Here is a 27,708-nt window from a genome sequence, read left to right as displayed (position 1 = left end):
TCCCTATTGTGTGGGGTGAGGTTTTCCTTCTAGTCGAGTTTCAGATGACTAGCTTTCTCTTGTCTTCTCTAAAGAAGCTCAGTTGTCTTTGTGTAACACGTCTCCAAAAATAAAGGCCCTGGTCATCACCACCGTTTCTTCAGAGTTAAACAAAACCAACATTCTTTGGAACTTCTAAGGAGGGATTGGGCAAATGTATTTCTTACCATGGAAAAAGCACTCTTCTAAGATCAGAACAATTTGACAGAAAATAAAAGGTCTGACAAAACTTTTGTCTCACAAAAGTTTATATTGCCCCGAGAAAGATAGGGCTGGCTTTAGTAGATATTTAATTAAGGATCAAAAGTCTGATATGTTAACAACAAGAAGACATTGATTCAAAACTATAAGAATTATGCTTACATTTTATTTTTATTCTCTATTATAATTTAAACTAAAGTTTTAGGTGTTATTGCCAGTGACTATGCTTGTTGAGCTTGATTTTCCTATGTGAGTCAAGTTCAGATTTCATTTGAATTTTAAATACTTGTAAAACATAAGCACATTTTTATTTATTCAGGCCTCATAGCCAATACATAAGGGTTTTGCTTGGTTGGTTTATTTTAAACTAGAAAATAGTCATCTTCAGAAAGAAAACATGAGCAAAGCTCATGAATCTATTTTATTTTATTTTATTTTAGGTTGTAAGAATTAGCCAGTAACTTTATTATGTCATGTGTACAAAATAGGCTTATACATTTATAGACACAGTAAGGCCACTGTTATTGTTTGCTGAGTGTCAACAGGGTAGCGTATGTTACTTTAATTCTGAGATCTACCCTCAGAATAAGGAAAGAGATTCAGAGTAAATAGGCCTACTGACACATTAGTAAATGGCAACCTTGTGATTTCACACAGATCCATTTAACTCCAAGGCTCATCGTCAACCTTATATAACATGTTATCTATCACATACCAAACACTTTTTACACCTGTTCATACACACCCTCAATTTTCTACCAAAAAGCAGACCAATTGGAATAGTTATGGATTGGGTGGATTATTGAGGTGTTTGAAGTTATAGTAAAATTCAGAACAAAACTGCACTGTTTGTTAAGGCCCAGAGAGAGAGGATAGGTGTTGAACAGAATTATAAAGGAAGGAAGAGACTTAACTTGGTTGGCAGAGGGAATTCTGGGAACAGAAGAAGAGACTGGCATGAAATCTGTCTCGGAGCAGCATAAGCCAGAATAAACGTGCTGGTTGACAAGAAAAAACATCTGCCTGGGACCCTTGTTATGAGGTAAAGCTCGGCATGATTAAGCTGCTGAGAAAGTAACAGTGAGAGATTTGAAACTTGTGATAAAACAAAATCTCAACTGGAAGACTGATAAAAGTAGGAGGGAAAAGAAAAAGGAAAAGAGAGCAACTAACAATAATAAAGCACTTAACAGTCTATAAAGTGCTTTTATATCTATTCCATTTGATTCTATGGGAATCTAAGAAGGATATTTTATGTCATTATAAGTTTCTGCTTTGCATAAAATACTTTATTATTTATTTACATATATTTTTTATTCTTCTTTATTTTTTTGCATAAAATACTTGAAGGAAATGCAGGAGTTTAGAAAATAGCTATTTCAGGTGGTAAGTGACTGTGGCCTGGACCAAGTTTGTGGCCATGACAATGGATACGAAAATTGAAGAAAAGTCAGTGAGAGACGGGATGAATATGGGGACGGACATAAAGGAATAAGAATCTAGTCAAATCCTATACATTTAATTACAAAGAAAGTAGCACAACCACGATGAACAAATATGATCTGGGAAATTTTTTTCAGTTGAAGAAAATAAGCTTTTTTAAAAAATTGAATTTATATTTTTTAGTGGTGATAGAGTGCCCAACATCAGATTCTTAGTTCTGAAGACCATGAAGAGAGAACAGGCTTACACAGAGGTGATTAGGGAACGTGTGTGTCTGTGTTTGTGTGTGTGTGTGTGTTCCAAGTAGAAAAGGGGATTGTCACTAAGGAGGGGAACTCACAGGGGCACCCATCTGGGAGAGTAAGGAGCCAGGCTAGCATGGGTGAGGAGGATGCTCGGAAGAGACTAGCACACAACACAAAGAATAGTCCAGAGGATGAGAGGGTACCAGGAGGGTTTGGTATCTTATGGTGCAAGTTCCTGCGTTAGGTGACAAGCTAGTCAGATGGTCTCTCTATCCCTTTCAAGTCTACAGTTTTATGTTTCTGCATAAAATTCTGCCTACACATGCCTCAGTGAATGCTATGTATTATGCATATATGTTCAAATAGTTCCATCTGAAAGGGTTTTAGTGTTTCTTTGACTGCAGGCATAAAAACCTAGATATTGAAATGATAGGTACAAAAATTTACAACAAGGACAAAAAGGAATGGGTCCAAGGCCAGCTGGTAGAATAGTAACAAGTTTAAAATAAAAATAGGTCGCGGTGATTTTTAGTCTCCGTGGTGACTTCCGTTCCCGGTTCCCTTTATAACCACCCGGAAATGGCTGTCTCAGTCTCTGAACCCAGGTCTCATTTTTAAAAACCTGCACTGTGTCAAGGGAGCCTGCTGCTTCCACAGCCAGAAAGTGAGCTGGCTGTGCTGGGAACACGGTCGGTACCTGCCACCAGGAAGGCCTGTGCGTGGAAGTGTCTCGGGCTTGTGCAGTGTTTGAAAGGCTGAGCTATGGAGTCATTATTCAGGTCATTCAGTTCCCAGCTCCTCCATCACATCATGCTCCAGCCCCAGATTCTGTTCTGCTCACTGTCGTTCAGTGCCATTCTTTATTGCTTTCACCACAGTGGTGTGCGTGGCCCCGGCCCAGCTCTTTCATTCTCTGTGTCAATCTGCCAAGGCTATATAGTCATACTTAGATTTCATTCACAACAATTGACTGAAACACACGGTAGAGCAAAATGGCTCCGCAGTTCCCAATTATGGTCTCACCATCACTGTCAGTCACCCTTCCTCCTACAGCTGAGCCCCGACGGGACTTTCCCCCTCAGCTCTGCGTCACTGGAGACTGGAAATGGCCAATCATGGTAACATGAGCTATGGCTCTGTTTTGTGGCAGCAGTTTGGTTTGGGCCGTGGAAAATGAGGGCCCCTTTCCCACCAGTAAATGAACCAGCCACACATGTGGTATCCCACATTTACTGGTCCACCGCTAAGGACAACACTGAATGTTCCATGTTGAAGCATTTTCCAGGAATAGGGGTAGTAGGCCTAGGAGATAGTGTAGTCTATGTGGTAGGCAAGGACACGTTTAGTCCTTTGGAAAAAGATGATGCTCTTTGTGTTGTTTGTGTATTTTTCTCAGTTGCTTGATAGTATGAAGTGTCAGGCGTTCCAGGATGTGTCTGTTGACCTGGGTGAATTCACTGAGTCTGATTCTCCCTGAACTCTGGGGCACACATATCCTGTGGGCCACGTGGGAAAGAACTGTGTCTGCCATGCGCTCACGTTTCTGCTTGGAATCTTAATGTTCACTTGGCTTTAGGAAAAGAATGTCTAGCCTTGTAATGAGCTTCCCTGGGACAGAGGTAGGCACATCCCTGGCCTTGTTAGACACGAGAGGGGAAGGGGGGTCTAATTGATGGGGGGCTCCTTTCTACATAGGGAAACCTGATCTGTCTCTGAATGGTGTGACTTAATCTCCGTGGAGAGATAGCAGATGTGGTTGGTCTTTATATGATGAGGTTGACTCCCCAACATCTTGCGAGAAATTTTACTACTTCAAGTTTTGCTTCTTCAACTTTTGGATTCTAAGATTTTATCATCTTTGTAGAATAAAGAGGTGATTCTGTAATCTAGTAGTTCTCGAACCTTTGGCCCCAGGACCCCTTTTTACACTCTTAAAAATTGCCAACCCCCCCCCCCCACACACACAAAGTTTTTGTTATGTAGGTTATGTATTGGTATTTACCATATTAGAAATTAAATAAAATTTTGATAAACCTACTTATTTCGTTAAATATAACATAATACATGTCAATATTATCTGTTTCTATAGAAATTACCTATTTTCTAAAACCAAAAGTAAAATAATCAGGGAGAAGAGTGACTTAGTCATCTTCAGCTGCCATAACGAATTACCACACACTGGATGGCTTGCGTAATAGAAACTTGTCTTCTCTCAGTTATGGAGGCTGATGGTTGGGTTCTCTTCCTGGCTTTCCGATGGCCACCTCTCACTGTGTGCTCAGACGGCCTTTCCTCTGCATGTGTGTGTAGACAGAGATCCCTCTTTTTCTTCTCAAAAGACCACCAATCCCATTGGTTAAGAACCCAAACCTATGGCCTCACTTAGCTTTAGTTACCTCCTATTTCCAAATACAGTTGAATTGAGGGTTAGGGCTTTAACTTGAATTTTGTGGAGACACAATTCAACCCATAACAGTAGCACATGCTATATTTTTGTACGTCTTTTAAAGTCTACATTAATAGAAGATAGCTGCATGTTCATATCTGCTTCTGCATTCAATCCCTTGTGTTGCTTTGGTTGAAATAGTTGAAAGTCCAGCTCCACACAAGTATGCAGATGGAAAGGAAGTATTTTAACAGCATAGAGGGTGTTCTTTTTTGATACTATACTATACAAACACAGGGCAGGTAGTAGTTTCTGAAAGTTTAGTTGCAAAGTGGAATCTGAAACGATATTAATGAACTTCTTGTATTCTGTTATATTAAAACTAGATGCCCGGTGCACAGATTCGTGGAGTCCCTCAGCATGGCCTGCGGGGATCAGGCCGAAACCGCCAGTACAAGGCCACTTGCTGCTCCCGCTCATCCTGGTCCTGGGCGCCTGCCGCAGGCTCGCCAGCCATGAGCCCTGTGTCTGGCGCCCATTGGTCAGTTGAGCAGTGTTCCCGCTGTGGGAGGGCACTGACCACCAGGGGCAGCTCCTGTGTTGAGCATCTGCCCCTTGGTGGTCAGTGCACGTCATAGCTACTGGTCGACTAGTCGTTTGGTTGTTTGGTGGCTTAGGCTTTTATATATATATGGATTTACTTGTCTGTCTTGCATCTTGAACAAATGCATAATCTTACAACAACATGCAATGACCACTTGAAAAATATTGATTCACCAAATTATCCAGATATTCTAAATATTGACATATTTCATAATGCAACATTTAAAAAAATCACATTCATTGTTACCACCAATCTCATCAGAATAATCTTTAATAGGCAAGCTCAGGGTAGAGACAAGTTTTCAAAAATTCTAATTTTTGCTTGAAAGCTCAGTTTTTGGAAACAAATATTGTCAATAGTGTTTCCTTAAAGTAAAGGCTCATTTCATTAATTTTCAAGAAAATAACTGCCAAATAAATATGTCTGAATAACTGTAGTTTGCCGGTCATTCTTTTAAATAGCACCAATGTTTCTTACCACTGGAATAATCACAGACGTGCTTATCCTCATGACAGCATATATTAATTAATATGCAGAAAAAGTTCTTTATGCAGGCTTCCCATTTCAGCATATAGAATATTAGTAGAATGTAACCAAAGGTTCAGATTAAATAAAATTAAACTTCTTAGTGCATCACCAAAGGCATTCTTGAGTGAGTCTGGCTTTTTTTTTTTTTTAACAGAGAGTGCATGGCTGTGATGAACACAGTGACTGCTGGTGTAGTTTGGGGTCACTGCCTTGATCATGGTGAGGCACCAGCAGTTTCATTCACCCACCATTGCATCTGCACCACCACTGCACATACCTGCTCTGTGAAAAGGGCTGGCAGCATCTAAGTATTATTATAAACATAGTTTTGAGCTCACAAATTCTGTACAAGGGCCTCAGGGGCCCTGTGTTCAAGGACCACACTTTCAGCACTGTCTGCTGTTGTCTGGGGCTGGTAGTGTGGCGACAGGTAGGTAAGAACAAAACCCTCCTGATTAGACCCAGCGTTGGAGCAGAGCACAGGAAAAAGCAGAGGAGAGAACAGTGGACAAACTTCAGGCGTTTGCCTGTTTGTGGGCTAGGATCTTTGATCTCACAAACAAAGAGTCCTTGTCCTCAAGGGCTCAGAATTCATAGCACATCTTTGTTCAATTTAAATTGATTTGTTGTGATTCAGGCATGAGGCGAGCTTGGGTTGACATCTGTTCCCCGAGCAGGTCCCAAGTTCTGTTGGCGAAAATGCCACAGGCTGTAAACAGCTCCTACTATTGCTGCGGTTTAGTGAACGTGTGATGACCACTAGAAATATGTCATTGTGTCCCGTCTCTTGCCTTGCTTGACCAGATTGGGTATGTTCAAGGGATGAAGCCATGGGGAGAAATAAAGGACAGTGATAGGCCTTCTACTTTTGAGGGGTCTGACTGGTACGTTGTCCCAGAGATGCCTAAAGGCCTTTGTGGTTTAGTTCTCTGGCAGCTATTTAAATACCAGCCTCTCTTGAAGAATTAGAAAGTACTTTGGTTTTCTTGTAGGAATAGGAGCCTGAAAGAATCTGTATGTGTCCTCACTGATGACCAAGAGATGTGAGTCTTGCATTTGAAATCGGAAAGATTAAAGTCATGTCTTCGGCATATGCCAAGGTTGTGGGTTTCGTCCCTGGTCAGGGCACATACAGGGGTCAACCAATGAATGCATAAATAAGTGGAGCAACAAATTGATGCGTCTCTCCCCCCGCCCCCTCTTCTTTTCTCCCTTTGTCTCCCTCTAAAAATCAGTAAAAATTAAAAAAAAAAATAAACTCATATATTAGGAATACTTCTGAAAGATGTCATTTATGAAGAATTATTGGAGCTGTACACTCTAGAATTTAATGAAGGCCATCGTTTTTTAGGGGAGTGATAAAACTGCGTTTCTCGTTTAAGGTGTGGTGTGTCAACAAGTCATCCTCTAGGGATTGCACCAGCCCTTTGCGTCTACATCAGGATTCCTTATTCAGTACAGCAAAATATGTGCATGGAAAGTAAAACAGTCATCTGGATGCTTCATGTGCCTGGTGCCAAACATCTGGATATTTGAAAACATCTGGAATAGTGACAGGTGTTTTCAAAGGGGTGTTTAGCATTATCTGGATGAAACCTCTGGCTCATCATCAGATAACCAGTCTAAGATTGATAGGAATACCTTATTATTTTATGAGGAAGGAGGGCTCGGATTGTAGATTGTAGAATTCATTCAGTTGTTTAGTTTTCATGAGTCTTCATTTCAGGGGGGCAAGTTTGGGGTGTTCCGCTTCAGAATGCTTCAGTTTGATGGACATTTCCGCCTTCACATCCCAGGGAGGCGGGAGAGCCAGCAGCAGGTTGGCTCTGTCGAGGCAGCCCTTTGGTGTCATTGTCTGAAGTGGGTGGTCACCTCTCGGGAAAGCGGTAATAGGCCCCCAGCCGCTGCAGAGCTCCTCAGAAAGCGGTTTCTGGCGGGCCATCAGGCATCAGAGCCCTGACTCTGGTGCTCTCAGGAGAAGGTGAAAGATGCTTTCACCCAGGCCTATGAAATAGCTGTTTACTTCACGCGGCCCCAAAAGGAAAATAGAACTTTCATTCCCAGCAGCCCCCAAGAAAGGCAGTCTAATCAGTCATAATGGACTTGCCTCTACCCCAGCCTTCCTGCAGGGAGCCCTGTGGATCACAGGGGCCTATTGTGAGAAGAGAAAAAGGAAGCATTGAGGCAGGCGCCAGGCAACAGGGCAAGAAGGAAACACTTAAGCAAGGGGCCTTTAATTTTTATAAGCAAGGAGGATATTTTATAGTCTCCTCGTGAGAGTCAGGCCCCATGCTGGCTGCAGACTCTGTGAGGTGTCCTGGGAGCTGATGCTGGGGGAAGCCAAAGACAGTCCCTGACCTTGAGGGGAGTGGAGAAGTGGCCGAAGGCCGGCAGTCTGTCCTCCATTCAGCATCTGGCTAGCACGATAGCACCGTTTATTACCAGGCTTTCGTAAAACCATCTTTTCTCCGCTAGTAGCCTTCAGGGAAAGCACCCCCTAACCTCTGCCCACTTTCAGAGATGCTTTAAACAACCACCCCTTTGGCGTCTAGGGCCCAGATTTATTTAAATGCTTCGGGGGACAGTGTTCAGAGATGTCTTTCACAGATGGTGGAGAGCAGAGTTGACTTGTTTTTTGGCAGAAGCTGTGCTTTTGCTTCAGTCCTGCTTTGAAGTGAAAATGTGTCTTGCTCGTCCTGGGTGTGGCCCCTCTTATCTGCACGAGGCAGGATTTATCTGCTCCCGGGGCACCAGTGAGCGCATGCCCTGAGTTAGAGCTCTGGCCCTTAGGTGTGGTGCTCAGGGCCCGCGTAGCCGAGTGCACCTCTCTAAATTTGGTTTGTTAGCTTCCAGGCCGGTCATTTAGGGAATATCAGGTTGTATTGCCAGGCCTAGATTAGAAGCTTAGAGCTTCAAGATATAGAGTGAGAGGATCCTCCCCCCCCCCCACCCCCCACCCCCTGCCCCGCCACCCCAATTTTCATTAGCAATGGAAACCTTCAATGAAACTCTTTTTCCAAAAGAAATCTTACCAGGAAGCTCATGTAACCAAGCAGAGCTGGATACGTGAGGATAGAAGTTCTGAGAACCTTTCTCATTTGTGCTTTTTCTCTCCCGGCCAAGCCCCCATTCTTGGAGTTTCCAGAGTATTCTTCTGTGACCCTAATGGCTTCCCAGAACAGGCCATGAAAACCAAGGGTGTGATCTCGGGCTTTCAGATTCATGGATGTGAAACCCAAAGTCCAGGAGGTTCCCAGAGTTACCCCAGATCACTGTGGGGCAGTGGCAGAGCCGTGACTTATAACCCAGGTTTCATGGTCCCTGTTTAATACTCAATGTAGTTCCATTTCTGCCCTCATCTCCCCTCACCCCATCATGTTAGAGCTTCAAGTGCAAAGAGGCCCAGCTGTATTAGGACCCCAGCGGGCTTGGGGCACGGGTGGCTGTGTCAGCCAACTGAGGTCTGCTCCAGGGTCCCGGCCTGAACATTGTCACTTACACCAGGAATCGGGAACCTTTTTTCTGCCCAGGGCCATTTGGATATTTATAACATCATTCTTGGACCATACAAAATTACCAGCTTAAAAATCAGCCTGCTCTATTTGGTCAAACATTTAATTAACTCACCCCTAATGCCTTGGCAGGGGCAGACCAAATGATTTGTGGGCCTTATACGGGCCGAGGGCTGGACGTTCCCCTGCGTTACACAGTGCTCATCAGGCAGGATGGGTGAACTCATTCTCATGAGAATGAAATCTATGGATGATTTATGAATGAAGAATTAAGTTCATAGCAGTAGACATATTTTTAAAGTAGAGTATCTGTTTCTCCAGGCCTTCTACTTTTATTTTTCTGCTGGTTGACTTCATTTCTAGTAGCCCTGGCTAGAGCAGAAGTCTAACTCCTGATGGAGTGGCCCAGTGCCCAGCGGGGCTCCTCTTCTGTCTGCTGCCCCCAACCTTCCTGTGGCCGTGTCGCTTACGGTCACTGCCTCCCCAACTCCTGAAGTGGCTACCCCGTATTGATACAGGAGATCAGTGTCAATGCTAGTGGGGGATTGGGAAATACCAGTGAATATAAAAGTCAAGAAATAACAGATTTCAGTTGCCATAGTACAATTTTCTTTTCACTTAAAAGTTTTCAGATCACCTATTGTCTGGCCTTTGTTGGCAGATGGACATTAAATGCAGCAAACTAGAACATGCAATAAATGTGCGTGCAGACATGCTCCGGCTCTGACGTCCTTTTGCTGAAGGCCTGAGACGGTCGCCAGTGTGCAGATTCTGGAAATAACTGACCGTCAGTGGTCTCATTCCTTTCATCCTCACCAACTTCTAAAACGAGGCTAGTTTCCAAGGGGAGAAGCAGCACGTTCGGCCGTGCTGGTCCTGTTTGCACCGTGTGTGGGGGCAGTTCCAGATGTGGTCTCTGAGCCACGACGACTTTCCTCTGATGTGGACACGACTTTTCCCAACCTTTTCCCAAGCATGCCTTCCCGTCCCCTGTCCTCCCCCCCTCCCCCCCACGATCGGAGTATACACCCATGGAATGATTGCTCAAGGGGTAAGGAACAAATGTGGATCTGGTGTGCACGCTTCCTCTCCATCAGCAGGGCTGAGGGGCCTCAGGTCTGCTGCTCCCTGGCACTGTCAGAGACGCCACCCTGAACCCATCAGCAGAGATTGGCAGCAGCGCAGTGAGCAGGATGTCTGAACTTGACGGCAGGGCTGGATGGAGCAGAAGGAAGGGGCCCTTCTAGTTCTTACAGCGGGCGCGGAAAGTGGTCAGTCAGGTCCTTCTATCAAGGTTTCCTGAAGCTGGGATCTGTGTTGGCAAATGTTGTTTTGTGCATTTGGTTTCTTTTCATCACATTCATAGCAGCTGTAAATTGGAAAATATTTACGCCTATCTGTGTGTGTGTAAAGATTAAAGGTATTTCTATTTCAAAACACATGTTCTCAGCATGGATTTGTCTGTTGACAGAATGAATGATTTCTAAAGAAATGTATATACATTCAAAGCTCTTCATAATGTCTGTTTCAGTCCTGCCTACCAGACTGGTATAATGATTTGGGGGATCTTTACCCAGCATGACATTGATCTAACATTGCTTGTTCTGGATTTGATGCCATCTCTCTTATCCACAGGCTACCAGTAGTGTGTTTTGTTGCTGCCCACATGTGCTTTCCTCAGCCCTATAAAATTCTGGACACAATTCCTGATTACTTGGGAATTACCTTATTCCTTGTAGCTATGCAGGGTCAGTGCACCAATCCCTGCTCCTTTCCTATGATACCCAGTTATAGTAACTGTGTTTCAGTTTATGTGTGTTGTTAAATTCGAGGTTGAATGAATTGGAGAGTTAATGATCCAGCTCTCCAGTTTACAACTGGTAGGTAGGGCTCAGGATTTAATCAGCTAGTCCAGTAATTTTCAACCTTTTTCATCTCATGGCACACATTAACTAATTGCTAAAATTTTGCAGCACACCAAAACAATATTTTTTTTTGCTAATCTGACAAAAAAAAAGCGGGGGTACAATTAGATTCATTCACACAGACGGCTATTGTTGTGTTAGCTATTGCCATTTTTATTTTTATTTGACAACTGAAGGGAAAAGAGACCAGTGCCCCTGATTAAATAGTTAGGTATTGCATGGTTTAAAAATTCTTGCAGCACACCTGTTAAAAATTGCTGAACTGGTCTAATATTGTATAAGCTACTATTTCTGAAATGCTGGTCCATCAACCATGAGGACTTTTTTTTAAATAATCAATAAAATGTTTTTATTGATCTTAGAGAGATAGGAAGGGAGAGAGAGAGAAACATGGATGAGAGAAACACCGATCACTGCCCCCTGGGGATTGAATCTGTGCCTTGACCACGAATTGAAACATTGACCTCTCAGTATTGTAGCTAATGCACCAAAATTACTTAATTAGCTTAGACATGATATCAAAAATATGAATTTGTTTTTCAAGGAATTTAAATACAAAATTTTTAAGATCTCTTAGCATGTCTGGTCCTGGTATTTCTGTAAAAAGGAGAACCCTGGTGATTTTTTTTAATTACCATAAACAACATTCTGGTATCCCGAATGCAGGTTAAAAAAGTTGGTGGGTCATGCAAAGCTAACATGGGAAAGAACACACTTGATACGGACTTCAGAGTCTCAGGAGAACTTGCAAAGGAAACCCAGGATCAGCGCAGGTCCTGGCTCACATTGCTATTTGTGAGTTAACTAGCGCGGAAGAAAAGTAAATAGAGTGTGAGAGAGGGAAGAAAATAGGCATTCTGGAAATGATTATTAATGCTAAAATTTCTGCATCTAATTTTGGGATGCTTATGTTTGGAATTTCACATGCACGATGAAAATGTGTGTTTTCAGGTTTGTGGAGAAAAACAGCGCTTTGAGAAGTTGATGGAACATTTCAGGAATGAAGACAATAACATTGATTTTATGGTGAGCTATTTTTGTACTACATTCAAGAAAACAAACTCAATTTCAGCACTTTTCCCTAAATCCATTGATATTTATATGTAGTATACATCCATATGTATGAGTATATTACAAAGGACACGAAATTGAGCATAATATGCTACAGATCCAATCTAGACTGTCCCTCTTAATCTCTATTTTCCCTTGATGGCATTTATTTCCAGTTTTATTCCTTCTGTGCACTCTATAGTACAAGCCAAAAGAACTGGTTATTTACAGCAAATAAAGCATGAAGCATGCACCTGGGAAAAGGAAGGTAACGTGCGTGGTGCATATGCCGCAGTTGCTAATGTTACTGTCAATGGTGCCGCATGGGAATCCTTAGGGCAGAAGCAAGAATCGGACCATTTTGCCTTCTGCACACCTGAGCCAGTGCCCTTCTCTAGACAATATTCCCAAGACTAAAGTGCTTTGGTTTGTGGAATTGACTGTATATATCCCCTACATTAATGTACGGCAGTGGTTCTCCCTCCTCTCCCCCCACCCCTCTCCTGATCTCTTTCCTGCTCTAGTAATTCTATGAAGGCATACCGACACTGCAGATCCACTCACAGGTAGATCGCATGCAACAGCATGGGGCTCGGCAGGCTGTCATCTTCCAGAACTAAAAGGAGTTTGAGCACTTCTGAATCCATATGCCTGAGGCTCAATCCTGGACTGAAGGTGGACTCCATTCTAGAGAATTTCCTCAGACAGCTTCCTCTCGAGGGCACCTACATTGGTGGGCCTTCTTTGACCTAGTCCAGGAGATGCAGGGAGCTTCTGAACCCTGGGGGTCCTCACCTGGGTCATCTCCCCGGTCACTGCCAGCCCGGAGCAGACAGCCCAGTCAGGTTCGACACTGTCGAGTCTTCTGAGCCTGTGCTCGGACACCAGGCAGGGCTTTCCTTAGAATTGCTTCAGTGACTGTAAAATACGGAGCATAGCTTTGCAGATTCCTAACCCTTTTATGTAAACATTTTTTTCTGGGTCCTTAAATTTAATAGACATCATGACCCTCAGCCCCTTCCAAAATCAGTGAGAAAGATGGAATCTTTTATAGAGGTTTTCTGTTCCATAAAGCAAAGTTATATATATAATATACATATTTATGTATGTATATATATATATGCTTTTTAAAAAGGTAAAAAGTGAAACAAGGAATACTTTACATTGACTTTTTAATTCTTGTTAGTAGGGTTTTTTTGACGTGTTTATGGCTGTTGGCATAGGTGACAAACGTGAAGAAGTGGTGCCTGGCTCTCCTGACTAGTTTCTTTCCTTGGCCTCATGGGGGGAACTCACTTGTTCCTTTAAGCTGGGGTTGCAAACTGGAGGCTCCCAGGCTGGAGGCAACCTCCAGGCTTGTGAGTTAGTCTCCCAGTGATGTCCTTCCATAAAAGAATTTGGAAATTATGCACAAAAATACAGATTTCTGATTTTCTTAAGCTAAAAATTTCTGACAACACGAGACCCCTATTCATGCACAATATCAGCTGCTAAAGCCAACTCACGCCTATTCCTTGTGGCTAAAGGTGTACTTTCCAGTTCATCCCAGTCCACACCATTCCCTGTTCTGTTACATGTGGCCCACCTCGCTCATTCATCATATGTGCGTCCAGGATCTCTCTGCCATTGAGTTTCTGCTAGAATGACTCTAAGTCCTTTAAAACACCTGCACTGTTTACTAAGGAGAGCATGTTTCCTATGAGCACATTTATTCACATGCACATGCATTGAGGAACCTTATATAGAGCCTGCTGGTATATGGATCCTGTGTGCTTGATACATGCATCACCTAGCAAGCAGTTACCTCTCAGGCATGTCGTAAAACAGCAGATCATTTAGACCTGCTTTCGGGAGAGAAGTGGAAAGATGCCAAAAGCCAACCATATTTTTCCTCCAGAAAATGAGGCTTTTCATAAACTGCAATTAAGAGGTATAACCTCCCAAAAGAAAACAAAAAGCTGACCAAATCTTCTTTAGCTCATTTAACCACAGCACCTGAAGTCACTTGTTAATTAACTGCCATAGTGTCTCCTTGTCACCTAGAGCGGATGGATATCCAATGAATAAAATACTCAGAGAAGAATCTAATGCGACAAAAAATAATTTTGAAAAGAGAAAGAAAATGAGGTTTTGGGGAGAGAGGAAGAGTGAGGTGGTTTTCGGAGAAAACGTGGATCTGGCTCCCATAATCATCTTACCTCCTTGCACGAGGCTCTGGTTAACTATGGAGGGAAAGCATTAGTGGGATATTTCCACCATAAATAAACTGACTGTCACTATTAAAAGCAAAATAGGTCTGTTGAACTCTGTGCTGCTTTTACCAAACCGGGGACTGGTTTTTCTCTGTGGCTGGTCTCAGGGCCACTGATGCAGTTGCGGGTAGAGAGCAGTGAATCCAAGGCTTCTATGGAGTGGAACCCGGTTCATTGTTCAAAGTGGAAAGATGGGTCAGGGATCCTGTGATGATCCTGTTGGGATGATGGGGCCCACCGTGAGGTTTCAGAGGTGATAATAAATCACCTGTGATTATAGGAGATTTGAATGCTTTTCTTTGTAATAATTTTCACATTTTCTACAATATATCTGTAATAATGTTCATTGTTTATTCTGTATACCTATAAGACTTTTTTAAAATGCCTTTACTGAGATATAATTAACATACGATCCAATTTACCCATCTAAACTGTACAAGTCAACACATTTTTAGTGTATTTGTGGGGCTGTGCAGCCATCACTGCAGTCTAATTTAGAAAATTTTGTCGCCCCCAAAAGAATCCTCACACCCATCCGCAGTCACTCCCCATTTTCCCCACGCCCAGTTCTAGGCAGCTACTAACCTACTTCCTGTCTCTGTAGACTTGCCTATTCTGGATACTTCATATGAATGGAATTATAATACATGTCATCTTTTGTGACTTTTCTTCACTTATAATGAGTTCAAGTTCACCCATGTTGTAGCACATTTCAGTACCTCATTCCTTTTATTGTTGCATTATATCCCGTTGTATGGACATATCACATTTTTTTAAACCATCAGTTGATTGACATTGTTACACACACACACATTTTAATTACTATGAACATTTGTGTAGAAGTTTTTACGTGGATGTGTATTTCCTTTTCTCTTGGGTATATTTACCTAAGAATGAGATTGCTGGGTAAATGAAAACTCTGTGTTTAACAGTTTTAGGCACTGCGACACTTTTCACAGCAACTACACTATTTTTACACCCCCACCCCCAGCAGTGGATAAGGGTTTTACCTTTTCCACATCCTTATCAACACCTGTTATTATCTTTCCTTGTGATTATAGCCATCCTAGTGGATGTGAAGTGGTATGTAATTATGATACCTATATGACTTTTGAATTTTAAAAAAATATGAAGTATATTTTAAAGACCCAATAAAATGAACGAAAAGGAAATTGGTAAGTGAGCTCTGATGTGTGCAATTGAAAGTATATTTTATGATTAAAATGAGAAAACAAGCTTGGAACCCATCTAACCTGTTGGCGATTTCATTTCAGGTGGCCTCTATGCAGTTTATTAATATTGTAGTCCATTCAGTAGAAGATATGAATTTCAGAGTTCATCTCCAGTATGAATTTACCAAGTTAGGCCTGGACGAATACTTGGATGTAAGTAGAGTTGAAAGCTTCGGCTCTAATATAAGACCTGGTTTATTGCCTACCCTCAAAGATACACTTCCGCAGGGGCGAAAGAACACTTGTGGCTCTATGCCGTACACTTACTGTACTGCTAGGTAAGAGGGAGCCACCTGAGGGGTGCAGTCTGCCAGAGAAGCTGGGTTCTTGCAGGCCTCCTGGGGCCTCCGCTGTCTTTGCCAGCAGCTTTTAGTACCAGAGGCAGAGAACCTCTCGTATACGGCCTTGCTGCAGCTCCCCTCTGCTTTGGAGATCTAGGGTCAAGTCTAACTGCACCTTCATTCGGGCGGGCTGTTGGGAAATTCACATTCTTGGTTACTCTGGGGAACCTGATTGTGCAGGGAAGGTCAAACCCAGACTGCTGTCGAGCGATGAAAAATTCCTTAGAGCATGCAAAAAAAGAGAGAAATGAACACTAGAGACTTCCTTGTGTAGTTGCTAAATTCTGCTGAAAATGTGGCTTTAGAAGTTCTACTTTTAGTTCTTGGGACAAAAAGGTCTAAAGTGTCTCTTTCTCGTGCTCCCTTGCAGAGATGTTCAGCCAGTTCCCTGAAGCCCTTCAGAAAGTTGATGTGAAAATTGTAAATGGACTTGAGTAGCTCTGTGTGCACAGAGTCAACCCTTTCCTTGGACTCCTTGGCAGTTACGCTTTCCATTCTAGATAAGAAAGGTCCATTTGAACTTGGAAGGTCACTAGTGGTTGGGCAAGAATAGTTGGCCTCAATTTCAAGGCTGTTTCTAGTTATGAAGAAGATAGAAGCCCTTCCCCTGGAGCTCAGCTGCCCATCGTCCTTAGGGGTGGGGCCAGGGGATCACACATCGGTACCCTCAGTTTATTGCAAGGCGGAATCACAGAATCGGTTACTCTGCAGCTTATGGCCTTGCTCATCAGACCAGGAGAGACTGGCCTCATGTTGTCTAAGGCTCCTCAGAGAGAGGCATGATCGGTTTCTACTGAAGAATTGCTTTGAATTGTTTTCCCATTTAAAGATCCACTAATATCTTTGATAGGATAATGTACTGAAAGGTATTTTGAGATCGTGGTTTGTCTGTCTTTCCCCCACGTGCTCTGAGAGGAGCAGCATTAGAACAGAATTTGGGTGTGGAGCTCCGTAATGCTGCTCCGGGTTCAGTTTTGTGATGGCCATGCAGAGCTCACTTCAGGCTCCGGGTTACAGGTAATAACGTGTTAGCACCTGTTGTTCATTGTGAAATCTGAGAAAAATCCTGCTAAACTTCTCCAGTTTTTTTTTCTAGACTCCACCCTTATTTAGAAATCTTTCTCAGTTCTGACTCCCAGACCAAAATGGAACGTACTCTCTTCCAGCAAGCTCAGGGGTAGGACGCCAGATCAGACCCGGGAGAAAGTCTGCTTTCCTGGGGGTTTATGCAGAGTAGGGTTCCTCGGAAAATTTTAAGACTTTTTCAAAACACTCTGTTTCTCTAACTTCCTGCTCTGTGGGTTCTGGACCCTGATGAATAGAAGAATATGATAAGCATATAGTGTACAAATGCTTCATTTGTTTACAAAAACCAGCCTTGTTGAGGAGCCATTGATTTGCTCAGTACAAGTTTATTGACACCATCCATGTGCCAGATATTATTCCAGCTACTCATGTATTCCCCGGGGAAAGCCCTGACTTACGTTACTTCTAAGGAAGAGTCCTGGTCTACTTGACCTCTAACTTCACCGTAGAGCTGGCTCACTTCCTCTGGAATGCCTGGCCTGGGATGCAGAGAATGGGGGTGGGGGAGCTTCCTGACCTGTGCTTTGGGGAACCCTGAGCTCCTCGTGGGGGGCAGTGTTGTAGGGAAGTACTAGTAATCATGGAGGGTAGGCTCTAGCAATTTGTGTTAAAATAAGCCCCTAGGCCAACATATTCTACCCACACCTGCCCCACTGTCCCCCAACTCTACCTCCAATTAGAACTGCCATCACTACCCAGGCCAGTTACCACCCACTCCAATCTCTCCTCCTACACAGATACCTCTCAACTTTTGTTACCCATGACTCTTGTTCCCATTCAAAGTTGTTTTAAATTTTTCTATTTTCCTGACTTCACCTGCATCAAAAGGTGTTAGGTTGGAATATACCCACATGGGGTATATACCCACAGGAAGGATTGGGGAAATGAGTGTAGATTTGGGAGAGGGTCTTCCCCAGGTAGCAAGCTGATGGGACCCTCTGGGATGGTCACTCCTTAAATTCTCTTAAGGAGGAGGATATATCAAACCCTCTCTTGGAAAAGACTAAACTACGTAGGCTGTTGGGCAGTTATGTTCTGTTTCCACAGATAGGCTAACCCCCCTGCTCTTGCCATTTGATGTTTAGAAGCTGAAACACACGGAGAGTGACAAGCTGCAGGTGCAGATCCAGGCATACCTGGACAACGTGTTTGACGTGGGAGCTCTGCTGGAAGACGCCGAGACCAAGAACGCAGCCTTGGAAAGGGTGGAGGAGCTGGAAGAAAACCTCTCTCATGTAACTACTTCCCAGAAAAGGAAAACATGCCCGTGTTTCAAGGGGTGCAGAGCAGAATAAGTGTCCACGTTGGTGGCCGTGAATGACAGGACGTGGAGTGTAGGGATGAGCTAGGGAGCTGTCAGAGGCCACTCGGGGTTCCCTCAGGAAGGCAGGTGCGTTACTTCACACTCCATGGGATCGTGGCCTTGACTTAGCGCACCTGCCCAGTGTCTGCCAAGTCCACATTCCCTGGCCATGTTGCTGTCGGCACTGGAGAGCTACATGATAAGCATTACCTCCAGGGAAGTGCAACTCAAATATGTGCACTTGGCCCGAGGTGAATAAGTTTCTTCTTCTGAATATGAGTCACCTTCTACCGAATGTGTCCACACAAGCCCGTGGACAGGGCGTCTGGTGGCTTCCTGATGCCAGTCTGCTCATTCCTGCCTTATGGCTACTCAAGGTTCTAGATTCACTTCAACAATGAGCCTTTTCAGGGGAATCGGTGCGCTTTCCACATGGCCTGCTCTTTCAGGCAGCGTGTCCTCTCATTGTGATGTTTGCACTGTCTCAGGGCTGGGACTCGTTTTCCATTCAGGGGGTTTTCTTGCTGTGGACCCAGGAGGATGAGAGGTTATTCATTTGTTCATCCGCGCAGCTGATACTGTAATACTGCAAGAATGAATGGAAAAACGGTGCTGCTTAAAAACCCAGGCCTTGTGAGGACTCAGTTCTTCTGCTGGATCCTGCCAATGTCCTTGATTGTGAAATGAATTATCTCTTTGGGAGGGACATTTATTTTCCCCTTTGAACATTTCTTTTCCTCCACATTTTCTTAGTTCCTAGTATTACCTGTGTTTAATGTCCTTCACCTTTTCCTGTCACTCTGCACATGTGCATCTTCATGGCTGTGGTTAAGCCAAGTTGCCAGAACTCCCAGCTCGGGCTATGCCTGGCAGACACCGCTTGGGAAGAGCATTTACAGGCTTAGTGTTTCTTCCCTTAAGACAGTGGTCAGCAAACTGTGGCTCGCGAGCCACATGCGGCTCTTTGGACCCTTGAGTGTGGCCACGGAGTTTCAATCGCACTGTACGTGCGCGCCCGCACATGGTATTTTGTAGAAGAGCCACACTCAAGGGCCGGCAGTTTGCCGACCACTGCCTTAAGAGATTTGCATGGTATTCTGACCTGATCGATGTCAGTCTCTCCTCGTCCCTTCCCCCTGCCTCCCTGATTTTCTTCACTTGCGATCGCTTTCAGGGAGAGGTGAGAAGTGCGAAGCTGCTCAGTTCTAGAGCCTCACGTGGAGGGTAACTGTCCGACCCATGGCTCACCCGGTCCTGCTCTGGCAGCCTCTGCCAGCATTGCCCGACCAGACCTGTGTCACCTGCTTTTATAGCAGGCCACCTGTGTGCTTGGACGGCCCCTCCAAAATGGCTTTTAGTATTTGGGTAGTTTGGGTCCAAACAAGCAGTCGTATTTTTTCAGCTGGTTACCTGTAATAACACAGCCGAGTTTTCTGGATCAACAGTTTTCAAAACCTTTTCTCGGGGAAGGAAAGGTGGGCTTCCTCCTCCCTCACCCGTTCTTCTCCAACCCCTGCAGAAATGGAGAGAGACATGAAAGAACTAATGTATGGGTTTTATTAAGGGCCGTATATCAATTAATTCCCATTAAAAACAGAATGTATTCAGAGCCATAGCATAAATATTAACATTTCCGTAAAACAGCCTGTGGAGCACACACAGGGCTGTGACGGGCCCCTTCCGGCCTCTGAGCGACTCCATTTTCTGAGGACCCAGGCACTGTTCAGGATGACCCTGGGTTGTGACACGGCCTCCCTTTCAAACCTTACAGTTGTCTGAAAAGCTGCAAGACACGGAGAACGAAGCCATGTCCAAGATCGTGGAACTGGAGAAGCAGCTCATGCAGAGGAACAAGGAGCTGGATGTGGTTCGAGTGAGTGTGACGGTGACAGCGGCCCCGTGGGCACCGTGGGGAGGGCGCTCCGGCCTTCGTCTGGCCGAGCCTTCATGTCAGAGGAATGCACTGGGGCAGCCTATCTGTTGGGACTATTTCCGAGGTGGTCTCCAAAGGAAAGTGCACAGGTGTGGGCTTTACACGTGCGTGTGCAAGCAAACGCTCCGGGCAGTATGTCCTTATCACAGGTTTTGGGAGCAACGATATTTTCCCATCTGGACAAGTCGGAGTTGAATATGTAGACCCCGCATTTGGTTAGAAATAAAAATATAGCATGGATTTAATCCATGCCACTTATTTATTTTCAATAGAACTTGCATTTCTTTGTTACTTGGCTTCGCTTCTACGTGAAACCAGATTTGGTGGTTGCCATGGAAATGGTGAAATCGCAACCCAGGCGAGACCTAATGGCATTCACCAAAAAAAAAAAAAAGAAAAAAAGGCAAAGCAAAACCAATCCATTTTACTATCAGATAAGCACAGCTATTTTATTTGGCGCTAGCATTGTTTTACCTTCCGTGTCAGGTATTTATGGAGCCCCATCCGTGTGTTTGGAATCGTAGGGAACATAAAACCACCGAAATGCCTGGAGGGCGTTCAGGCAAATGGCTTGCCTTTGCACTACCGTTAATGAAATGGCACGTTTTATGCGATGGTTATCGTGTCTGTGTGTGTTGCTTGATCGTCTGACATGTCCTAGAGTTAACTCTAGGAAACTTACTTTCTGGCATGCCATCAAGACAGAGTTGTAGCATATGGACTCAATTCAAGGGCAGACTCTCAGATGATTAATCATAGACGGGGTGTGAAGAACGTCTCCCTGCCTGCTGGAGGTTTGTGGTGAGAGGTCCCGTGTACAAGGCCCAGCAAGTCGGTGCCATAAAATCCTCTCGCGGGCGTCTGTGAGCCCCCAGTAAAAGGAACCGGGACAGCCTTTGAATTGAAATGGTAACTTCTTTGTTTTCTGCTAAAAACCTAGACTGAAATAAGTGATCAGTGGAGGGAAGCACTGGCCCGTTTTGTTAACTATATTCCCAGACAGAAAAGGTTGCCGCCATGGCTGACCTGCGCTTGGCCGGGGGCATTGTGAAGGCTGGGGAAACCCGTTCAGGGCCAGCCAGCCCCTGGTCACTCTTCAGCAGGCTATCCCACATCTTGCAGATTTTTAATCCACTCTGACTTCCATCCAAGGCTAATGTAGCGCCCCTTTGGCTACTGCTAGCTGATGTATCCAGAGTTAAAATGAATTTTAAAGTAAGTGAAAGGAAAACATGCTGGACCACTGGAATACCCACTGGATATCCCAAAGTCAGCTCCAAAATCATGTCTGGGTCATTTCTGCTCGGTGCCTCTCCCCCCTGCAGGGAAAGTCGAGCCTTAATTAACTGAAAGAACCACATTAGCAATAAGAATTGCTAACATATATTGCATGCATTGCCAGTGAGCAAACAATAACGAATGGGACTTCATAGGTTCTGGCTGAGTTCCATAGAATTCCTCTATACGAGTATCCTTTTTCTTTTCTTTCTTTTTTTTCCTTTTGGCTATTTTCTGTGTCCTCAGTTTGCCAATCTGGTGGTGAGAGGCAAGCATGTCCTGTGAAGACAAACTCTTGACGGTGGACTCTTTTGCAGGAAATCTACAAAGATGCAAATACCCAGGTTCACACCTTAAGGAAAATGGTCAAAGAAAAAGAAGAAGCCATTCAAAGACAGTCTACCCTGGAAAAAAGGATTCATGAACTGGAAAAACAAGGGACCATTAAAATTCAGAAGAAAGGGGATGGGGACATCGCCATACTGCCGGTTGTGGCTTCCGGCACGTTGTCCACGGGCTCGGAAGTAGCAGTGGGACCAGTAACGGGGGCTGCCGCCTCGGGACCCTTACCCCCTCCTCCCCCACCTCTACCTCTGTTGTCAGATGCACCTGAAACAGGTAAGAAACCTTGGCGGGAGAATGGGGTGGGATTGGGATATTTGTTCTTTCCTTTACTCACTGCTCACTGATGTTCTCTGTGTGCACGCGGCCTATTGCCGGAAAAACCATTCCCCTGTTTTCAAAGTCAATTTGTTTCTTTTCTTTTGCTAGTGCAAAATGGTCCGGTAACACCACCTATGCCGCCCCCTCCTCCGCCCCCTCCCCCGCCACCGCCTCCCCCACCCCCTCCACCTCCGCCTCTGCCGGGTCCTGCCTCCGAGACTGTGCCAGCTCCTCCTTTACCACCACCCCTTCCTCCTTCTGCACCCCCGCTGCCTGGGACGTCTTCACCCACAGTGGTTTTCAACTCAGGATTAGCAGGTAAGAGCAGAGAATAAGACCCAGGTACCCATGTGAGAAATACTCATTGGTCTTACTTCCGAGGGTTCAAGCCATTCTTTCAAAGTCCAGGTCTCTTGAAATGTCATGTCTCTCCTCTTGATAGAACATCCTGCTAAGGTGCCGGCGAGATGGTCACGCTCAGTAGGTTTGTCCCTCTCTCCCTGGCGGGAGGTCTTGATCCTGCACCGTCTTAGCACTTTCCAGGGAAGGGAGAGAGACAGGTTACCTTCTGGGGGTCCTTGCGTTTTCACAGGTTCAGCGGACACGTCTGGACACTCTGACACAGACTGCTCTGGTGCTTGCGGCTCTTTTATCTTGAAGGTATCTGCAATGTAAGGGGGCACCGTGCCTTTCTGTGTAATTGCCTGAGGTAGGCTCGCAGGCATTTCTGAGCATCAGAGAGCATCGGAATTCACTGTAGTCCAGTGACGCTTTAAGGGGGAATGTTGCCAACAGCCGCATTAGGATGCCTTGAAATGCTTGCTGATAGTGCACCTCGTCTTCCTGCTGACCAGGACCCAATGTGGCATTCTCACCCCCCAGCCATAAGGCAGGGTGGGTGTGGGCCAGAGGAAGACAGTTCCTCTAATGCCTTGAGATGTAAGTTCTCATCTTCGACTCCAAAATGCATGTTTACTCCTCTCTACAACACTGCAAGCTGTTCTCCCAGCCACGAGTGTCTTCCTGGCATGGGGCGTTGCTCTGAGCTTTGCGGTGCCGTCCCGTTGACATGAGATGATCCCGCTTCCTCATCCACTTCAGTCCCTCGGCGAGGTCTCTCATTTCTGCCGAAGAGCCGCCGCTGTAATATTTTCTCATTCCCAAGGCTGCGGTGGTTCTAGAAGACAGGCAGCCCTAACTGGTTTGGCTCAGTGGATAGAGCGTCAGCCTGCAGACTGAAGGGTCCCAGGTTCGATTCTGGTCAAGGGCATATACCTTGGTTGTGGGCACATCCCCAGTGGAGGGTGTGCAGGAGGCAGCTGATCAATGTTTCTAACTCTCTATCCCTCTCCCTTCCTCTCTGTAAAAAATCAATAAAATGTATTAAAAAAAAAAAAAGGCAGCTGTCAAAGATTTCCCAGCCTGCGTCCCTGAGCATGTCCTGCCACAACATGCCCAGCCGGTCTGTGGTGCTAACTCATCCTAGTGACAGAAAGCCGCCCACAGAAAACTGGTTCCACACCCCAACTTCTATAAAACTGTCCACGTAACAAACACAGTAATGTTCTCAGGAAACCAGTGACTTACTTTAACCCTGCAAGGTCTTCCCAAACTACCACTTTCTTCTAGAGCTTTTATTGCCTCTGAAGGACAAAAACAGAAAGCGCGTCATCGTGGAACTGTTGGCTTTTGGAATATACACAAACCAAAACGCCTTAACCAGCCCCAGGAACCTGCCCCCTCAACAGGCTGTTTTCCATGTGAAAGCCTGTAATTGTCGTGTGCACTGGGCTCACGGATTCAGCTTGGCCCCTAAGCGCGCTCATGTGAGACGTGCCGGCTGTGGTGTCTCTCCTTCGGACCGGCTTCCCTTCTCTCTGGCGAAACCTCACATGTGATGCAGCCTTTGCCGGCACCCACCTGAGCTCCTCCAGGTCTCAGGACTGCCTTGCCGAGCGCAGGAGCCACCAGGATGAGATGTGGGTCCAGGGCCCTGCTGAACGGGTCTCGTCCTCGCTGGTTCATTTTGTTGCCTGCTTAATTTTAAAATGCGTTGGCCTGTTGCTTCTCTCTTCAGCCGATTCCCCACTGCCGCCTTTGGAGCTGGTCCCATGGGGAGGTGTCCCCTTTGTGTCTTACGCAGTTTAGAGAACTGTGTGTGGGATTGAAGAAACTCCTCTTTAGTGCCCTGTGTCCTCTAAACAATCACAGGAGGCTCTGTGTTACAAGATGTAAGGATTGTAAGAACCTTATGCATAGTTGGTAGCTTGAGATCCAGCAGTTTCTACAAGGCCTTTAATCTCTTTTTATTACTCAGCCTTAATTTGGCCGTTCACGCTTAGTGGTGTGGGCCATGTTGTGAGATGCTTTGCCGGGGTGTTCAGGAGCTGTCTCTCTGGAACCAAGCCGCCAGACAGAATCAGGATGTCCCAGTAGAGCCAGAGACAGAGCTGGGATATGCCAAGGGCTCTTGGGAAGCCAGAAACCTGTGACCACTAGGTCCCTGGATCTGCAGGCCAAAGGAGGTCTGTCCCCGCAACAGGCCATGAGCAAATGTGCTCTTGGTGGCCGAGACAGGGACCAGGAGGAGGTTCCCTATGTTTATTCAGTCAAGTTTTCGTTGCAGTTTATAGAGGAAATCGTAGTGGTGGGAAATGTGCATTTGAAGCATAAGGCCGACTTCCTCAAATCTGCGATTGATCGACTGGCTCCCATGTCCTAGTGAGGTCAGCGCAGCAGGGCGCTGGGCAGTCGGCACCCTGTGTTGTCTCTGTGGTGGAATGTGCTTTGGAATTTCACAATGAGGGTGTGGACTTCAGCTGATTATTTTTCATTAAAAATTTTTCCTTATCTTTAGGAATACTTAGCACAGTTGAATATGGCTGTTTGGGACCACTATAATGAAATCATTTTTTTCCCTCTTCTAAAAAGGATTATTTTTTAAAACAAAATAAATGAGTCTTCAAGGCAGGCCCTAAGGGAAATGAATTTTGGCTCTGGGCTGCCTTGTGAAATGTGTCCGAGAAGCCTGGGATTCTATGTGAAGAGTGTGCCAGCTGCTGAGCCGCTTGACTCTAACTGTATCTAATGTGTTTTGTATTTTCTTTGTTCTTCCTGCTTCCACAAAAGATGGGCCCATCAAGCTTTTCTGTAGGTTGCTCCTCACTGAGTGTGTTGAGTATTTGCGTTGTGCTCCCGTTGGTCACACCGTGCCTTCCATCTTTCCACTCCACCTTACACTGACCCATTGCATTTTGACTCTGTGTCTGCGGGAAGTCTCGGTGTTGGCTGACTGTTGTCCCAGGTTTGCCCACACGTTTCAGGTGAACCTGTAGAGGAGAGATGATGGCCCTTTAAGCAGACATCCCGGATCCTGTGCCACATTCCTTTCTCCCTGAGGAAAGGAGTGTTTTTCTTTTAGTTTAATTTTCATAGTTGGGTCTAAGGCCTCAGCTCTTGAAGGACTTTGGGTTTATTCTGGGGGAAAAGAGAAAGCACCACAGAACAAGGACGAGCTGCTGGTGCTGCCTCCCTGGGCTCCGGCTCTCTCCTGGAGCACCTACCCACCCCCTTAGCCTGAGCACTGCATGCCATGGTCACCTACGGAGCTCCTCCTCGGATCATACCACTTCCCCAGAGTCAGGACAGCCTGCCCTGAAGACTTTATTGCTTGTCTTCTGATCTCAGGCTTATTAGAGGCTTATTACTCATCTGGCTAAAAAGTTAACAAATAAGGTGGCTGCCAATGGAATGACCTGCAGTGAGTGTCCGGAGGCCACAGTGCCTGTGGAGGGATGCTGGAACCAAACGTACCTGGCCTCTCACCAAAGATTATGGTCAGCTCCCCGCACAGCCCCTTCCCTGCGCCTTCCTCCTTCCCCTCAACTTCACCCAAGTGCCAGCCCAGAGGAAGGGCTGTTCCTGGGTCCCAGGTTCCTGGGCAGCGTAGGCAAAGGATGCAGAGTGGCGAGGAGCCCGGCACTGCTGGGCAGTAGGGCCTGAGGTGTTGCACTTGGGAGTGGGAAGGCCTGGTGTGGCAAAGCTGTGTTTCTGTGTCCCTGCATGCCTTTGTGTCAGTGACAGATGACATCCTGCTGTGGATTATGTCACATGTGTAACTCTGGAGGAATGAGAGGCGCTGTCTGCCTCCCACTGAGGCAGGCAGCCAGGTAAAAGCCCAGGTGTGTTTTGCATTTTTTCCCCTTGCTCGGAAGTTCTCCTTTTCTTGCTGATGATGGCAAGTAGCAAAGCTCCCAAGTAGCATGGGGGGCGTACCAGGACATAATTAAGAAGGCGGATATATATAACTTGAATGGCTTGGGAGGACTTCTCTATGATGTGTAATTAACTAATGGAATTTTTAATGGGTTGCCTTTTTAGCTCATTTCCCCAAAGAGGGGTTGGTGCTGCCCCCTTGACCCCTCAAAGATAGAGCCCTCCCTCTCTGTTCAGAGGTTTTCAGTGTTTTGACTGAGCTCGTCCATGCCTCTGGTCACAGGCAGCTGAGCCCTGGGGAGAACTTGCTCTTCACGAGGGGGAGGGGCGGGGGCCATTCTCAAAAAGCAGTACAAGTCCTGGTTCCAAGTACCCTTCTGTCTCCTTGAACGTTTTCTGTTTTCAGCCACTCATGGCCCTGAGTCTGTTGAAATAACTCAGCAGCCAATATAACCCCCATTTTTGAAATCATCCACAGGAATGCGTTGCTCTGGCTGGAAGTCAGCATTCCTGATGCTACATTCCTGGTGGTTCAGAGAGACACTATCTGTAGTTTCTGGTCATCTTCTGAGATTCGTTCAGAGATACCTGTTCTAGAACCAAGGATTTAGGATGTCGAAGTTACACTGGGGCTCGGAATTTCAATCTCAGTCCCCAGAGCAGGTGCTCCTCTCTGCTGTCTAAGAGCACGACTGATCATCTTTGGTCCCCGGTATTTATTTGTCTTAAGCATTGTCCAAACATTGTGACCGTGATGTGGCAAACCAGTTGCCCGCATTAAAAAGAAAGTTAGCTCCCAGCTCATAGATGACTTGAACACAGTGCTGTACCAGCCGGCCTCAGATTGCTCCGGCCGCAGCCACGTGTGGTGTTTGAACACCCGGGCGCCACCCGCCAGCCTTCCTCCAGGGTTAACGTGTCATCTGCAAGGACTGTTGTCTGATTGCTCTGGAGTGTCATGGGGTCTTGGTGGGATCTTAATTTTGTTCTCTCTGACCTCTGTAGCTGTGAAAATTAAGAAGCCAATCAAGACGAAATTCAGAATGCCAGTTTTTAACTGGGTTGCCCTGAAGCCAAATCAGATCAATGGCACAGTCTTCAATGAAATTGATGACGAGCGAATTCTGGAGGTATCTTTCCTACGGGTTACTCTGTGCAGCAAAGCCAAAATGGGTGTGTTGGTAACCTGGGCATTTTGGTGATTAAAGTGCTGGTGTTTTAAGGGCTTTGATGGAAAGAAAAAAAAGGATATGTGATGTCAGGGAATAAAATTGGAAACTATTTTATAAGGTGGGTTTAAAACTTTGTTTAAAAAGTTATGTTAAATGAAATAGTTTTGAGCACCTTCAGTGTATGCCAAGTGTGTGTGTGTGTGTGTGATATCTGACACAAGATCTTCCCTTAACTTATAAAAGGGCATAAAACTCTTTATTAAATTACAAGTTAATGAGGACTTAATAATCATACTCACT

General features: G+C 45.3%; 1 protein-coding gene across 8 annotated transcripts in view; it reads left to right on the top strand.

The window, feature by feature from the left end:
- FMNL2 (formin like 2) overlaps window positions 1-27,708 on the top strand; it is a 314,347-nt gene that overhangs the window by 266,169 nt on the left and 20,470 nt on the right. For 4 of the 8 annotated variants that reach the window (XM_070422987.1, XM_070422991.1, XM_070422988.1 and 1 more), the window contains exons 10-17: window positions 11,835-11,909; window positions 15,460-15,570; window positions 17,930-18,079; window positions 19,919-20,020; window positions 21,676-21,976; window positions 22,130-22,339; window positions 25,151-25,171; window positions 27,242-27,366. In XM_070422987.1, the coding sequence (XP_070279088.1) occupies window positions 11,835-11,909; window positions 15,460-15,570; window positions 17,930-18,079; window positions 19,919-20,020; window positions 21,676-21,976; window positions 22,130-22,339; window positions 25,151-25,171; window positions 27,242-27,366 (1,095 nt within the window). The remainder of the gene's footprint in view (window positions 1-11,834; window positions 11,910-15,459; window positions 15,571-17,929; window positions 18,080-19,918; window positions 20,021-21,675; window positions 21,977-22,129; window positions 22,340-25,150; window positions 25,172-27,241; window positions 27,367-27,708) is intronic. The other 4 variants (XM_070422990.1, XM_070422995.1, XM_070422993.1 and 1 more) reach the window with 1 other exon arrangement.

This window comes from Myotis yumanensis, unplaced genomic scaffold, assembly GCF_028538775.1.
Source record: "Myotis yumanensis isolate MYYU_CA2020_CCGP unplaced genomic scaffold, mMyoYum1.0.hap1 SCAF_8, whole genome shotgun sequence".
Taxonomy (NCBI): Eukaryota; Metazoa; Chordata; class Mammalia; order Chiroptera; family Vespertilionidae; genus Myotis; species Myotis yumanensis.
This window is presented reverse-complemented; position numbering and strand designations above follow the sequence as displayed.